Source organism: Poromitra crassiceps (genome assembly GCF_964638095.1).
Source record: "Poromitra crassiceps genome assembly, chromosome: 2".
Classification (NCBI taxonomy): Eukaryota; Metazoa; Chordata; class Actinopteri; order Beryciformes; family Melamphaidae; genus Poromitra; species Poromitra crassiceps.
The window spans coordinates 43,540,462-43,557,961 of record NC_139624.1 but is presented as its reverse complement, the minus strand read 5'-3'; the positions used below and the strand labels follow the sequence as shown (position 1 = coordinate 43,557,961).

The window sequence follows — 17,500 nt, the reverse complement described above, 5'->3', positions numbered from 1 at the left end:
CTCACCACACTGTGGTCTGTCTCACCACACTGTGGTCTGTCTCACCACACTGTGGTCTGTCTCACCACACTGTGGTCTGTCTCACCACACTGTGGTCTGTCTCACCACACTGTGGTCCTTCTCACCACACTGTGGTCTGTCTCACCACACTGTGGTCTGTCTCACCACACTGTGGTCCTTCTCACCACACTGTGGTCTGTCTCACCACACTGTGGTCTGTCTCACCACACTGTGGTCTGTCTCACCACACTGTGGTCTGTCTCACCACACTGTGGTCCTTCTCACCACACTGTGGTCTGTCTCACCACACTGTGGTCTGTCTCACCACACTGTGGTCTGTCTCACCACACTGTGGTCTGTCTCACCACACTGTGGTCCTTCTCACCACACTGTGGTCTGTCTCACCACACTGTGGTCTGTCTCACCACACTGTGGTCCTTCTCACCACACTGTGGTATTTCTCACCACACTGTGGTCCTTCTCACCACACTGTGGTATTTCTCACCACACTGTGGTCTGTCTCACCACACTGTGGTCCTTCTCACCACACTGTGGTCTGTCTCACCACACTGTGGTCTGTCTCACCACACTGTGGTCTGTCTCACCACACTGTGGTATTTCTCACCACACTGTGGTATTTCTCACCACACTGTGGTCTGTCTCACCACACTGTGGTCTGTCTCACCACACTGTGGTCTGTCTCACCACACTGTGGTCCTTCTCACCACACTGTGGTATTTCTCACCACACTGTGGTCTGTCTCACCACACTGTGGTCTGTCTCACCACACTGTGGTCTGTCTCACCACACTGTGGTCCTTCTCACCACACTGTGGTCTGTCTCACCACACTGTGGTCCTTCTCACCACACTGTGGTCCTTCTCACCACACTGTGGTATTTCTCACCACACTGTGGTCCTTCTCACCACACTGTGGTCCTTCTCACCACACTGTGGTATTTCTCACCACACTGCTGTCTCAGGCTGCCCATTTCTGGGCTTTTAAAAGCATCTTCTTTCAACAGACTTCCCGTTATTAAAACAAAATCTATACAGTGAGACTGTGCTAATTTCCGGTCATTATAGTAAAGTAATGAATGAACTAATGAACAAGGTAATGACTTGATGAATTAAAGAAAGAAAGTAATTAAATTAACAATTACATTGATGGGTTGTTGAAAGATGGATATTTTGAGCTAAGCTGACTAATGGGAATTTTGTGAAAAAGGCTAACCCATGTGAGTCGACAAGTTGTGTGTGTGTGTGTGTGTGTGTGTGTGTGTGTGTGTGTGTGTAGCAGAGAGCCTACTAGCTCTTCACCCCTTCTGTTATCTTGTCTGCTCAACCTCCTCTACACAATATATACATACATATAAACACTAACCCTAACACACACACACACACACACACACACACACACACACACACACACACACACACACACCGTACAACTACCGTATTCCTCCGCTAAAAGCCAGCACAGAGCACAGAGCCGTGGTTTACAAAACAGGAAGGCTTAGAAGAGAGATAAAACACTGACTTACTTTAGAGACAACAAGTCACCTGGCCTCTCTGGTCTGGGACGTTTTCCACAATTTATCCTGGGAATGGTGAAAAAGGTCTGCAGGACCCCCCGGCATTTGGCGCATCTCTCTTTCTGCCTGTTCACTCTCTGCAAAAGTTCTTCTTCTGTATTCTCTCTGGTTCATAATTGTATCCTCTTGTCACCAAGGTGAATGGCATATCATCCTCGCTATCAAAATCACTCATATTTTCGTTTGTGTATTCTATTTGTTGTGTCTTCACTAACAAACCGGGAGAAATAAAATACCCCCAAATAAGTGCGGAGTAATCCAGTGCCTCCACTTTGTGCAGGCTTTTAGCGGAGGAATACGGTAGTTGTACGGTTGGGAGAAAAAGCAGTGCCGAATGAAACTGCTGTTTTGCGGAAAAGTAAAGCGCTGAAAATTGTCAAAATAGAGCGTGCATGTACACGGATATCGATTTGTTTAGGTGGCCGTTGTTTTAGGTGGCTAAATTACGTTTTAGTTGTTGACCCCCCGTACTTACAGAGAAAAGGCTGGTTTGGCTGCTGCGCTGAGTGCGCGGTCTCATTCCACAATGCGCCCAGCCTCCAGAACACTGTACCTAATTAAGTTAGTGTATGGAACTAGCTGATAGGACCCCACTTCAAACAAATCGAACTATCCCTTTAAGTTCCGGCTTGGTCAGACGTTCCTACAGACACAATTGGCCGTGTCTGCAGGGGGGAAGCCGGTGGGGTATGAGTCCTGGTCGCTGCATTAGCGCCTCCTCTGGTTGGTCCGGGTGCCTGTTTGGTGGGGGGGGGGTGAACTGGGGGGAATAGCGTGATCCTCCCACGTGCTACGTCCTGCTCAGCAGCTGGGGACTGCACATGTATCGGAGGAAGCATATGCTAGTCTACTGCTAGCACATTGGAATTGGCCAAGTACAAGTGGGGAAAATGGACTTGGACACACCAGTGTTGTTCTTTATTGTACATCGACAAGGACTTGTACTGCACACACACACACACACACACACACACACACACACACACGCACACGCACACGCACACGCACACACACACACACACACACACACACACACACTCTAACTCTTGCTTTTCCAGTTCCTTCCACCGCTCTTTTTTAACACCACTGCTCTTCCCTTCTGTTTCCTTTCTTTTCCCTTTTATTTATTTGGCTTCCTCCTTCTCTAACTGTCTTCCTGTCCTCACCTGCCTCCCTCTCTGTCCTTTCCTTCTTTTTATCTATCCTCTCTGGCTTCTCCTTCTTTTTATCTATCCTCTCTGGCTTCTCCTCTATCGCCTCTTCCTTCTCTCTACCTGTCTTCGCACACCTCCCCTGCCCATTCTCTCTCCTCCACCCACCACCTCTCTCTCCCTACTTATCAACGCTCTATCTCTCCCTCTCTCCCCTGTCTCTTCTCCCTCTCAGATGCAGGATGCTATGGGCTATGAGCTGCCATGGGTCTATTTTGTCTCTCTCGTCATCTTCGGCTCCTTTTTCGTTCTCAATCTCGTTCTGGGGGTGTTGAGCGGGTAAGAGGTTGTGCTGTCATTGTTGTGTGTGCGTGTGTGTGTGTGTGTGTGTGTGTGTGTGTGTGTGTCTGTGTGTGTGTGTCTGTGTCTGTGTCTGTGTGTGTGTGTGTGTGTGTGTGTGTGTGTGTGTGTGTGTGTGTGTGTGTGTGTGTGTGTGTGTGTTTATATGTGCATGTGGTCCGTAATGTGGTTAGATGAAGTGTTTCAGATGTGATAAATAACCATGCAACAAGACTCCCTTGACCAAAATCAGAGGATCCAGGCTGCAAGAGGAAATTCAGTATTGATGGTCCGCAGCTCTGCAGCTCTATTAAAAGCACTCAGTGTTATTATTATTTTTATTATTATTATTATTATTGTTGTTGTTGTTGAGGTTGTTGTTGTTGTTATTATTATTATTACGAGCGGAATCCCCGTGCAGTGTATCGAGTGTAAATGTTGCCCGTACAGACTCTGTGCTGGCAGGCTGACCGGCGGGGACAGACATTTCCGTATCTGTTCCCCAGACCCATAACGTCGTAAAATTAATCGAAAATAGCTCCCCAACAGATACAAAGACTTTTGATTACATGAAAAGAACTGCTGTGATCGGATTTGTGAAACACGCATTTAAATAAATTACGATTTCCCTCTCCTCAACTCGCCTTACATGCAGCCACAGCCAGACTGTGGGAGCTCCGCCACCGGCTGATTCACGAGCTGGAGGCCATTGTGCAGCAAGTTCAGTCATTAAGATGTGCATTCAGCAATTAATCAGCCCTAATTAGCCTACCTATTTGAAAAATCTGGCTCTGTTAGTTCACCCGCACGGGTGCTCGTTACACTTGCTGAAACATTCAGCACGATCGCACGTAAAATGGCATAGCTGTGGCCGAACAGAATTCTGCTCACAAACTCGCTCATAGACAGACACTTCCCATTCTTATTATAGGATTATTGTTATTATTAGTAGTAGTAGTAGCAGTAGCAGTAGTAGTAGGCTACAGTAGTAGTAACTAACAGGGCAATTGCTTTTTCATGAAGCTTGTTTGTGAGTGGGAGCGAATCCCCTCCAAACAGGTTCTTCCTTGGCCCATGCTACACCCTTTCTGGAAGTTTCATGAGAATCTGACCAGGTGGAGGTAACAATCCTGCACAAGAGCTGGAATACTACTGAGGCACATATACAGTACACCTCCTTCCATGTATTGTTCTTTGTCACAGTTTGCACAAGCTCACTTTACATGGCAGATGGCAATGTTCTGTTTATTTAAGTAAACAAATTTATCTGTGACTGACTGGGATACGAAAATGCATAAAACACATTTTCCTGAACACATTCTTGTACTGTGCATTGAGAGCTATTTCATATATATATATATATATATATATATATAGACTTACGTACGTACTGTACTACGTACATACATACATGAATAATCGTTTTTATTATCAAGATCGACTTTTATTTTTGAAAGTCGAAAATCGTTTATTAATTTATTATTTATAATTCTTATTTTTTTTACCGCCGCCTGTCTCTTTATGGGTGACACGTTGCGTACCATAGCTCTACACTGGAGCAGAACCCAGTAGCTCTAGAAACGCTAGAAATATAGTAGAAATGGTCTATATTACAGCAACATTCAGCCACAAGGAAAAGGTTTCAAGGCTTGTTACTGCATGAAGAAAAGCTGATATTCGGTCTACTGTTCCCTGGGCCATCTCGGTGCTACGCTAATGCTAACATTAGCGTATGCTAACATAGGCTCAGGTCTGGCTGCCTAACGACAATAGAGTGGCAAAGTCACCCCCTCTTCCTCTCCATGGGATTTCATCCGCCATGAATTTTTCCATAGACCTTGCGTAAAATGCTTGTAAAAATTGTGGTGGGCGAATTCCGATGAAAAGTCGCCTTTGGCCCAGCGAATTTCGAATAGTGTTTTTGCTAGAAATGCCCCATCCCCCATCCCCATCCTTCTCTGTTTCAGAATGGACTCCTCGTGCTCTTCTTCAAGAGCAAGCAGAGTTATCGCTAACTATCTCTTGTCCATTTTTATGTGCACCAAGTTTTCCCCATTGTTACTTTAGATAATAGCTAACACTAATTAGGCAGTTACATAACAGCAAGAATGGTGTCATGTATCACTCCTTTGCAACTTTTGAGTGCAATGCTAGCACTGACAGCTGCACTTTGTGTGATGGTGAACTAAATGACGCTCATTGAAAGAATTGTTACAGTGTAGCAGCAATGACATAAATGAAGATGCAAAAACGACAGATGTGCAAATACAACTAGGATGATAAATAGCCTGAATAGCTTCTATCAGCGTCCATGTGCAGATTAGCAGGGTTGAGTCAAGTGATGGGAGAAAATAAAAGTCTAGATAAATATGTGATATATCAGCTATGTGAAGCCAGCAGCCCAGCAGAGGAGAGATGACCTGACCGTCACTGAACTGAGCAAAACCACCTGTCTGTCTCCTTTCTGTTCCACTCCATCAATCCTTCGTCGCAAAACTGAGAAAGACACGCAAGCACGCACACGCGTACGCACACACACACACGCGAACGCACACACACACACGCGAACGCACGCACGCACAGAGTAGTGACCAGTCTCCTGTCTCTCTGCGATATGTTCATGTCAGTCGACCACCAGGGTGCTGTGATGGACAGGTGGACACACATGCACAAAACAAGCGCGCACACACACTGTATACTATGTACTGTACACAACCAAGTCAGCAGAATACATTGTTGGCATTTGACATGTCTGCAAACCAGGGATACGTACCTCAATGTAAATAAAATGTTGGCATTCCGGCATTCCTACATGCCTACAATCTCAATAGAAGCGGTGGTCAATGCACATACAGTATGGTGACGTGGGTTGTTACAGCTCATGCACATACAGTATGTTTTCATATGGTGACGTGGGTTGTTACAGCTCATGCACATACAGTATGTTGGGTTGTTACAGCTCATGCACATACAGTATGTTGGGTTGTTACAGCTCATGCACATACAGAATGGTGACGTGGGTTGTTACAGCTCATGCACATACAGTATGATGGTGACGTGGGTTGTTACAGCTCATGCACATACAGTATGTTTTCATAGAACATCAACATGAAACAGGTAGGAAAAAGTGACTGGAGGGGAGCTTTAAGGTTAGGATAATGTTACATTTGACTTATGGTTGAAATGTAGACTTTGAACATGCTGGGACCGACGCAAACACGGCTCTCCTGTATGAAAGTGTTTATGCCTCCTTTCTTCTTTCTTTCTTTGCTGCTTTCTCTCTCTCCCTCTCTCTCTCTCTCTCTCTCTCTCTCTCTCTCCTCTCTCTCTGTATCCTCTCTCTCTCATTCATTAAAGTTAGTTGTTGGTTCAGGCCAGGCAGAGTCTCAGGGGACCCTGCTCCTCCTAAAACACTCCACCGCTTTAAAACATGAGTCTTAAGTGTTATGTGCTGGTTTATGTGTGTGATATTCTCTGGGTGCATATAAACATAGCCATGCATCTGTGCCTGTGTGTGTGTGTGTGTGTGTGTGTGTGTGTGTGTGTGTGTGTGTGTGTGTGTGTGTGTGTGTGTGTGTGTGTGTGTGTGTGTGTGTGTGTGTGTGTGTGTGTGTGTGTGTGTGTGTGCGTGCGTGCGTGCGCGCACCCGTGCGTTTATTAGTATACACTGGCACGTGCTGGCGCCCGTCCACAGCATGACCTGGGTGTGTGTGTGTGTGTGTGTGTCTGTCTGGGTGTTTTTACCCTGCTGTGCAAAGTCACGCTGCTTTAGTACAAGCACCACCCGGCCTGTAGGGACACACTGGAGAATAAATAATTCACCCCTCAGGTCAGCCGTGGAGGTGGAGCGCTTAAAGAAACCGTACACAACACGGAAAACACAACCAGTGTGGGTGTAAGATCTGCTCGCCTACAACATCGGATCGTGGTACAGATGACATCACGGCTTCACGCAATGTGATTGGCTGTACGTCGGGCACGTGGGATTAACATGCCCAAAATGTCTGACAGCTTTAGATTAGCTAACAAGCTAAGCTACTGATGTTATCAGACATTTGGGAACGTTAATACATTAAAAATATTAATCACATTCAATGATCAGGATTCAAGTGTACAGGACTATTTCTCATAAGCATGAGCCTTACTTTTTGAAAATAAATGTTGCGAAAGCTTCTTCTTCATCTGTACTCGCAGGAGCCCGAGCACATCCGGGAGGGCGAGTAGAACTTACACCCACACCGGCAAAAAAGGGTCTCCTGAGAGTGGAGTTTGTAACTTGGCATTAACGCATTAACCAAGGAAATAATGTGATTGAAGGCTGCATAAAAAAGGGAACAGCATTCTTTTTCAGTTGCTCTTACAGTTTACAAATAGAAATAGCTTGATTAGAAAGAGTACTCTTAATACTACTAATACTAATAGTACTACTATTACTACGACTGCTGCTACAATACTACTACTACTACTAGGCTACTACTAATAATATTTATAATCATTATAATAATAACAATAATGATGTGTAATACTTTTCAGTGTATCCACTGGGGTGTCGGAATGTGTTTATCTTATCAATTATCTTATTAATTTGGCACCGTTGTCTATGGTTATTATTTATCATTTAAGCTTTCACTAGCTTCTGGTAACACATCTCAAGACCTTCGCCATAAACTATAAATAACGTTTGTTTGGACTGTTGTGTAGCATTATTAGCATAACCATGAGTTTAGCAATGAAGGGCAAGCTAAGCTCTCACCAGTCCTCTGTGGGAGCTGGCTTCGGCCCTCACTGGTCTCTGGGTTGCCCGGCGTGGTCCGCCCTGTCAAGTTGCCCGGTCCGACCCTCTCTGGTGCGACCGCTCGGCAAGCCCCAGCCACCTGGACAGCCCTGTCCTTTCTGCTGAACATGGCTCCAACGTTCAAGGAAGGACCTCGATAAGTCCAGAGAAATCCACTGAGAAGTCTCGTCTCAGGGAAAACGGTCTAAGAAGCATTGCATTCATAACTCCCTCAAAGGTAAAGTCTTAAGTCCAGACGCCACACGACTCGAGGAAGGCATTTGCTCGCGCCCTCGTCCTGCGCCCCTCCTTTCACACGTGTCTATCAAACATTTCCTCTGAAGCGTCTCTCACTTCCTGCTCCGTCTGGGGAAAAAATGTCACAGCCCACCATCCATCACGGTTAGCCGATCACAACAGTCCAATACTGCTACCGTGTGAATACCTAGCCCAATCACAAAACGGCTAAAAGGGTAACTATGATTGACACAGTCACTCTAGTCTAGACCAATGATTAGCTCCAGATCAATGTTAGTGTTACTGTATCTGATGATCAGATAGCTCATCAGCTGATCCTAAACTGACATTATCACCTGGCGCAAGCTTACAGTATGGTAAGTTATCAACTGTCCACAAATTAACTAATAAACTGACATTTAATCTGCTGACCGATCCAGTCATCACATCAGTACTATAATTACATTAGGAAACAATGTTCAAAACCAAAACAATATAAAATTAGGATGACAAGAGTGACATATTGATTAAAGCATCTATAATATAGGTTGAGGCGATGTCTCGTCATAGATGTTGGGTTAGCTGGCTCAGCCTGGCTGGGGTAAATCCCCCGTTCTATCCATTCAGCAAAGTTAGAATTTAGCTGCTAGCCCAGCCCAGACAGACACGATCGGGGATTTAACCATCGCGGTAAACGCACATCTGAATAGACGTCTTGTTTTCTGCTCTAGAATCCCCAAAACTGTAGTGTAGAGCTGCAGCACCGTCCATTGGTGAGTCAGCCCATTGAGATATACAGTATGGACGGTTTTACCCCACTCGCGCACTAGCCGTATAACATTTTGTGGGCATTCCCACACATGCCGACTGTCTCTATAGCATGTATAATAGTAATAATACAATACAATAACATGTATAATAAAGCTGTCTATACATGTAGCTGTTTTTTTTAGCATATTTACAAAGAGTTAAACAAGATGTTGAGAGAGAGTGAGAGTGATGAATCAAGCCCATCCCACTGGTCTGATTCAGCCTGAAGTGAACTGACATAACGCCTTCTCTCCACAGTGATTCAGCCTGAAGTCAACTGACATGAACTGAATAAAACCATTTTACTCATCGATTCTTCCCTCTTACATCCATTCAGCCTCTTCATACCAATAATCAACGCTAAACTGATCTGCTTTGTTTCTCAGTTGGAGCATTCATAGCCTTCTGTCAATTGTGTTGCCACTCTTTAATCAATCTCCTAAATCACCAAATACATCTGCCAATATATAAATATCAGATCCACCTCAAATACAACTGACCAAACATTTGTCTGGAATCTAACTGAGAATAACTTTGACAAATACTATGAATGGTCCATGATGGCAGGCAGGACCTGCTGAAGCAAACAGGTCCATCTGTTGTGAGCAGACACTGAGGGTCTAACTTCCTCCCTTCCATTCCTACCCTCTCCTCAATCCATCTCCTCCACCCCTCCACGCAGGTGAACGATGCAGTGGGGAACAGCTGGCCCTGGGTCTATTTTCTCACCTTAATCATCATCGGATCCTTCTTTGTGCTAAACTTGGTTCTGGGGGTGTTGAGCGGGTAAGGGCGGGGTCACTGAAACCAAGAAAAACTAACTTCTCTCCCCCCTGTATGCCGCTGTTCTTGGCTCAATCTGTTGGAGATCTTTGCTCTTGATCTTTGCTCAGCTGAATTGACTCTAACTCGCTCTTCAGTCTTTTCTCTTTTTCCTGGCTTTAGAGGACAGTTAGTGAGCAGCCAGGGCCTCAGCGCCTTGCTCAAGGACACTTCAACAGGACACGTACAGTATTAAGCGCTGCAGCACTAGCACTCCTCACTGAGCACTAAACACATGCTCGGCCCTCAGCTCTCCATTTCAAATAGGAGAAAAATAAGCCAGCGCTGTCAATGGAGAGTCCCAGCGGACACCGCCTAATATCACGTCAAAGGAAAGCCACGTTGTTTGTACACTACTGTGAGGATGTTGATCAACATTTTGCAGCTTGCTCGTCATGCATCAAGATTTGGGAATAGGCGGAAATGCAAAGTAAATCGAAATTGTACTGTAAGCAAGCTTTGCATAAATACCTTAAAAACGTGAACGTGTAAACGTTTGTGATCAACTTTTATGGATGGAAATAAACAAGTGGGGATTCTGTGCAGTCCCACAGCGCAGTGCTGCAATGAAGTGCAATTCTTTCTGAATAGCTGAAGTGATATTTTCACAAGAGTACAGAGCAGTGAAGCGTCTCACCCCGGCTGACTGACCTGTATCCCACTCTCCATGCCTCCAGGCGATGTGGCGGCGCCATCGTGGGAACAATAATAGAGGTCTATCTGGTCCAAACAGCTTGGGGGGGTTTGGCTGTTTGACTCTCTGTCTGACTTCTGACAAATGATGCTGTCAACACACTACACAGCCTGACCTTTTACCAAGTGTTGTGCGTGTGTGTGTGTGTGTGTGTGTGTGTGTGTGTGTGTGTGTGTGTGTGTGTGTGTGTGTGTGTGCGCGTGCGTGCGTGCGTGCGTGCGTGCGTGCGTACGTACGTGCGTGTGTGCGTGGTCTCGGGTTGGCATAATGGCGAAACAGGAAGAGAGAGAGAAACATGGGGCGGGCCTGTTATTGTCTGGATTTGATGTAATGTGTGAAGAGAGAGAGGCAGAACGACATGGGCATGAAAGAGAGAAAGGTGAAAGAGAGACAGAAGGACAGAACTGTATAATCTTTGTTCCAACCCATAGTGGAGAACAGAGATGGGCAAATCCAAGATGACAAAGGACAAGATATCCAACTAGTAGGTGGAGATTCAAGCTAGATCTCTAGAGACTTGAGTCTCATCTGTCGACTCTCCCATCTTCATTCATAGTATTCATCGGCCAGGGTGGGAATTTTGTCATTTTAGGGGCAAGGCCATGTGGCCTTCGGCGTCGCAATTTTTTTTAGGGCACAAGGCCACATGCCAGGGCACAAAGGCCATTGCTCTGTTGACATCATGAAGAGTGATTCTTCTGAAATGTGTGTTAAAATGAGCCAATGACACATATTTTGCATATGGCAGGCTACATTAACCTGAGACCACTGACGCTTTTAAAGCAACTGACAGTAGCAGGCTGGTAGCAGAGCACTGCTAAGGTGGCCTTAGAGATCTCAGGGCATCACGGCCAGAGGGAGGGGCAACAGTGGCCATAGCCTCCATGTAATTCCCACCCTGGTATTCATGATGGGGATATCTAATGCTGAGTTGACTCGTCACAGACCCTGGCACGTGCAGCTGTGCACTTTTGAACTGCAGATGTTCCCAAGACACTTCCTGTCAGCTCTCTTCCACATCTCTTCTAAACATGTGGCTCTAACTCCAGCCGGACTTTGCTCTTCCCCCGGTGTAGCTTTGAATCAAATGTTCCTTCATTCTCCCTTCCCTCCCGACACCTGGAATTTATTTCACCAGGTTTCATCATCCCAGTATTTCCCTGCCCTCCCAACATTGTGTTGGTTGTTGTTTTCTTTTTGTCTCCTGGAGCTACAACGGGGAATCCCAAGAATTCTTTTCAAGTGACTCTCTTGAAATAAGGCAGATCAGTAAAAAATACAAATCATCTTTAACTTTGTTTGTAGACTTCTTTAAAAAAAGAGTTTACAAAGTGCTTTAAGAATGAGGTCAATTCAAACATCATGCTCATCAAAGAACAAAAGTAAAACAGAAGAAACATGTTACATTTTTCCAAAATAAGTGATCTCATCCCACAAGGAGATTTCTTAAACTATTCCTTGATTTCAAACATTTGATCAGTATTTGTGAACATGAAGAACTGCGGGCGTTGGTGGTTGTGAAGACTCTGGATGGATTTACCGCTCCATCTTGGTTGCGACCCACACGTTTGCCCACGAGCTTCAGGCAGTGACGGGAAGAATGAGATGGCAGATAGAAGCGACCGACAGGGCGAGGAGTCGATTGGCGTCAATGGAGAGGAGCCAGATGCTGTGGCTCAGGTGGTGAAGACAGTTCTCCTCCCGCTGGGGCTGTACAAGACATGAGCAACTGAGGAGACCCGGGGGCAGACCCAGGACGCGCTGCGGGGACTAGTTCTCCCAGGAGGGCCTGGTGGAACTTGCTGGGGAAAAGGACTCGCCCTGTTGTCACTGATCCTGACATGAATAAGTGGCAAGAACATGAATCTGACATGAAGAGACAGACCCGCGGGCTGCTCCGCGGACCTTGGGACTGAAGTCGTGGACAGACTGTTTGTGTTGTAACTTTCAACAACAAAATGAGATTTATTGCATTGCCGTGCTAAAAGAAATGAAGCAGAAAATGAGGCCACATCGCTGCCAAATCACCCTTGGAACTGTCGGCCATGTCGGCCATGGCCTTGCAGGTGCTTTACAGCCTCTCTGCTGTCCACTTCTCTCTGCTTACTATTGGTTGCAAAGAGGGATTGGTAGAAGCTGGCATGCATGAACAGTAAGCTGAAATTAGACCTGCTGAACAATAGAAAGAAAACCATTGTTGTCAAGTGATAATCACAACTGTGCTCAGCAGCCGTTTTTGTCTTCCTCGTTCAGCCATCCTCATAGTCATTGAATCAAATCTGGTCATTTGCCACTGTTGGTCGCTGCACATACAGTAATATCCTTTTGCGAGACCAAAGCTTCCAGCTGTTTAGCTGCAGAGTGTCTGTCTGTCTGTCTGTCTGTCTGTCTGTCTGTCTGTCTGTCTGTCTGTCTGTCTGTGCTTTCCTCTCTGAATTTGTGCACTAATATCTTTTCTTCTTGGCAGCGCTTTTCTCTCTTCACCTCTCTCTTCTCTTCAGCAGGTTTTCCCTTCCTACTTCTCAATGGCTTTCCAATGAAGAATAACCACATATTGTTTATTAGAGGACTATTGTCACATGACTTTGCATTACTTCACATGCCTTCAGTCGAGATTTTCAGATTCTCTTTATTTTTCTCTTCCTCCCTCTACTTCGTTCTGTCTCTCTCTCTCTCTCTCTTTTTCTCTCTCCCCTTTCTGTCTATCTTCCTTCACTCCTCTCTCCATCTATCCCTCCATCTCTCCATTCATCTCTCCTCCTCCCAGAGAGTTCTCCAAGGAGAGGGAGAAGGCCAAGGCCCGTGGAGACTTCCAGAAACTCAGAGAAAAACAACAACTGGAGGAGGACCTCAAGGTAGGCCTGTGTGTGTGTGTGTGTGTGTGTGTGTGTGTGTGTGTGTGTGTGTGTGTGTGTGTGTGTGTGTGTGTGTGTGTGTGTGTGTGTGTGTGTGTGTGTGTGTGTGTGTGCGTGCGTGCGCCTGTGCCTCTGTGTGCGTGCATGTGTGTGTCTCTGTTTCATTCAGATGAGTTTCAGCGAGGCGTGTGAGGGATTAAATAAATATGAGGACAACATGTTACTTTTACTTGATGAATTTTTTAACGCCATGTAACACTAACAAGCAGCAAGGCCAAAGGATTACAGAGGATTAAGAAGCAATGAACTGACAGGGATAATGCAAATACTATATCCTTACATGATTTAGGTACATTTGACTGTGGTTTAGTCTTTCTCAGATCAGACACTTATGGCTTTGATTTCATCAAAGTTTTCTACAAAAAAAATGTTGCTTCCGTCTACAGTCATTACCATCAACTAATTGTTTTTCCTGTGTGTGTGTGTGTGTGTGTGTGTGTGTGTGTGTGTGTGTGTGTGTGTGTGTGTGTGTGTGCGTGCGTGCGCGTGCGTGCGTCAATGCAGGGCTATCTAGACTGGATCACTCAGGCAGAAGACATCGACCCAGAGAATGAAGAGGAGGGGCTGGACGACGACAAACCCAGAAATTGTGAGTACAACTGCGGTGTGTGTGTGTGTGTGTGTCTGTGTGTCTGTGTTTGTGCCTGCGCGTGGGTGCAATATGCAAGTGCTGTAGTTGACTATGCTCTTATTTAAAAATTATTTTGTGGTTGCATTGGCAAGTGGGGTGTGTGTGTGTGTGTGTGTGTGTGTGTGTGTGTGTGTGTGTGTGTGTGTGTGTGTGTGTGTGTGGGGGTGGAATAATACTACTGTTGGGGTATTGTGGGAGCATTGTGCAGTCACTAGCCAATAGAGACACTGCATGAAATAGGCGACGCCCATCACGGGGGAAAAGCTCCGTTCATTTCCACACACCAGCGTCATTTTCCTTGAATTAAACATAGCTAAAAGCTGTTGTGTGGTGGGCTGCGCAGACAACAAACAGAGAGAGCGCGCATGCAAGAGAGAACAGAGGAACAGAGAGCAATTGCCTATTACTGTTTGGAATGGCCATGTGTTTGTGTCTGCAATTACTGTATTTCATGCCCAGTGCACCAAGAGGCTGTGAGGATAGCTAGCTGTGTGTGTGTGTGTGGGCGGGCGGGCATGTGTTGAGCGACAGGGTCAAGCTCTAGTATTTGGTGTATACTGTAGGTAATAAACTCACTGCGGTCTCCATCCCAGGGTGATGGCACACAGCATCTGGGCACACACTCACATAGGCCTACACAAACAACAAGCACACACATCGCATATGCAAACACACACAGACATAGACACATATGCAAACACACACAGACATGGGCACATATAATGCAAACACACACAGACATAGGCACATAAGCAAACACACACAGACATAGACACATATGCAAACACACAGACATAGACACATATGCAAACACACACAGACATAGACACATATGCAAACACACACAGACATAGGCACATATGCAAACACACAGACATAGGCACATATGCAAACACACACAGACATAGACACATATGCAAACACACACAGACATAGACACATATGCAAACACACAGACATAGACACATATGTAAACACACACACATAGACACATATGCAAACACACAGACATAGACACATATGCAAACACACACAGACATAGACACATATGCAAACACACACAGACATAGACACATATGCAAACACACACAGACATAGACACATATCCAAACACACACAGACATAGACACATATGTAAACACACACAGACATTGGCACATATGTAAACACACACAGACATAGGCACATATGCAAACACACACAGACATTGGCACATATGTAAACACACACAGACATAGACACATACCGGTATGCAAATACACAGACATTGGCACATATGTAAACACACACAGACATTGGCACATATTATTAAACACACACAGACATAGACACATATGCAAACACACACAGACATAGACACATATGCAAACACACAGACATTGGCACATAATGTAAACACACACAGACATAGGCACATATGTAAACACACACAGACATAGGCACATATGTAAACACACACAGACATAGACACATGCAAACACACACAGACATTGGCACATATGTAAACACACACAGACATTGGCACATACTGTATGTAAACACACACAGACATAGGCACATATGTAAACACACACAGACATTGGCACATATGTAAACACACACAGACATAGACACATATGCAAAAACACACAGACATTGGCACATATGTAAACACACACAGACATAGGCACATATGTAAACACACACAGACATTGGCACATATTATTAAACACACACAGACATAGACACATATGCAAACACACACAGACATAGACACATATGCAAACACACACAGACATTGGCACATAATGTAAACACACACAGACATAGGCACATATGTAAACACACACATACATAGGCACATATGTAAACACACACAGACATAGACACATGCAAACACACACAGACATTGGCACATATGTAAACACACACAGACATTGGCACATATGTAAACACACACAGACATAGGCACATATGTAAACACACACAGACATTGGCGCATATGTAAACACACACAGACATAGACACATATGCAAAAACACACAGACATTGGCACATATGTAAACACACACAGACATAGGCACATATGTAAACACACACAGACATTGGCCCATATTAGTAAACACACACATACATAGGCACATATGTAAACACACACAGACATTGGCACATATGTAAACACACAGACATAGGCACATATGTAAACACACACAGACATAGGCACATATGCAAACACACACAGACATAGACACATATGTAAACACACACAGACATAGGCACATATATAAACACACAGATACATAGGCACATATGTAAACACACAGAGACATAGGCACATATGTAAACACACACAGACATAGACACATATGTAAACACACACAGACATAGGCACATAATAGTAAACAGACAGAGACATAGGCACATATGTAAACAGACAGAGACATAGGCACATATGTAAACACACAGAGACATAGGCACATATGTAAACACGCACAGACATTGGCACATATGTAAACACACACAGACATAGGCACATATGTAAACACACAGAGACATAGGCACATATGTAAACACACACAGACATTGGCACATATGTAAACACACACAGACATAGGCACATATATAAACACACAGAGACATAGGCACATATGTAAGCACACACAGACATAGGCACATATGTAAACACACACAGACATAGGCACATATGTAAACAGACAGAGACATAGGCACATATGTAAACACACACAGACATAGGCACATATGTAAACACACACAGACATAGGCACATATGTAAACACACCCAGACATTGGCACATATGTAAACACACACAGACATAGGCACATATGTAAACACACAGAGACATAGGCACATATGTAAACACACACAGACATAGGCACATATGTAAACACACAGACATAGGCACATATGTAAACACACAGAGACATAGGCACATATGTAAACACACAGAGACATAGGCACATATGTAAACAGACAGAGACATAGGCACATATGTAAACACACACAGACATAGGCACATAATAAACACACACAGACATAGGCACATACTGTATGTAAACACACAGAGACATAGGCACATAATAGTAAACACACAGAGACATAGGCACATAAACACACAAAGACATAGGCACATATGTAAACACACACAGACATAGGCACATATGTAAACACACAGAGACATAGGCACATATGTAAACACACACAGACATAGGCACATATGTAAACACACAGACATAGGCACATACATGTATGTAAACACACAGAGACATAGGCACATATGTAAACACACAGAGACATAGGCACATATGTAAACAGACAGAGACATAGGCACATATGTAAACACACACAGACATAGGCACATATGTAAACACACACAGACATAGGCACATATGTAAACACACACAGACATAGGCACATATGTAAACACACACAGACATAGGCACATATGTAAACACACAGAGACATAGGCACATATGTAAACACACACAGACATAGGCACATATGTAAACACACACAGACATAGGCACATAATAAAC

At 44.7% G+C, this 17,500-nt stretch overlaps 1 protein-coding gene across 1 annotated transcript in view; it reads left to right on the top strand.

The window, feature by feature from the left end:
- cacna1c (calcium channel, voltage-dependent, L type, alpha 1C subunit) overlaps positions 1-17,500 on the top strand; it is a gene marked incomplete at both ends in the record, with an annotated part of 493,392 nt that overhangs the window by 362,731 nt on the left and 113,161 nt on the right. Inside the window, 3 exons of the mRNA XM_083660058.1 lie at positions 2,980-3,083; positions 13,188-13,275; positions 13,840-13,939. Of these exons, the coding sequence (XP_083516184.1) occupies positions 2,980-3,083; positions 13,188-13,275; positions 13,840-13,939 (292 nt within the window). The remainder of the gene's footprint in view (positions 1-2,979; positions 3,084-13,187; positions 13,276-13,839; positions 13,940-17,500) is intronic.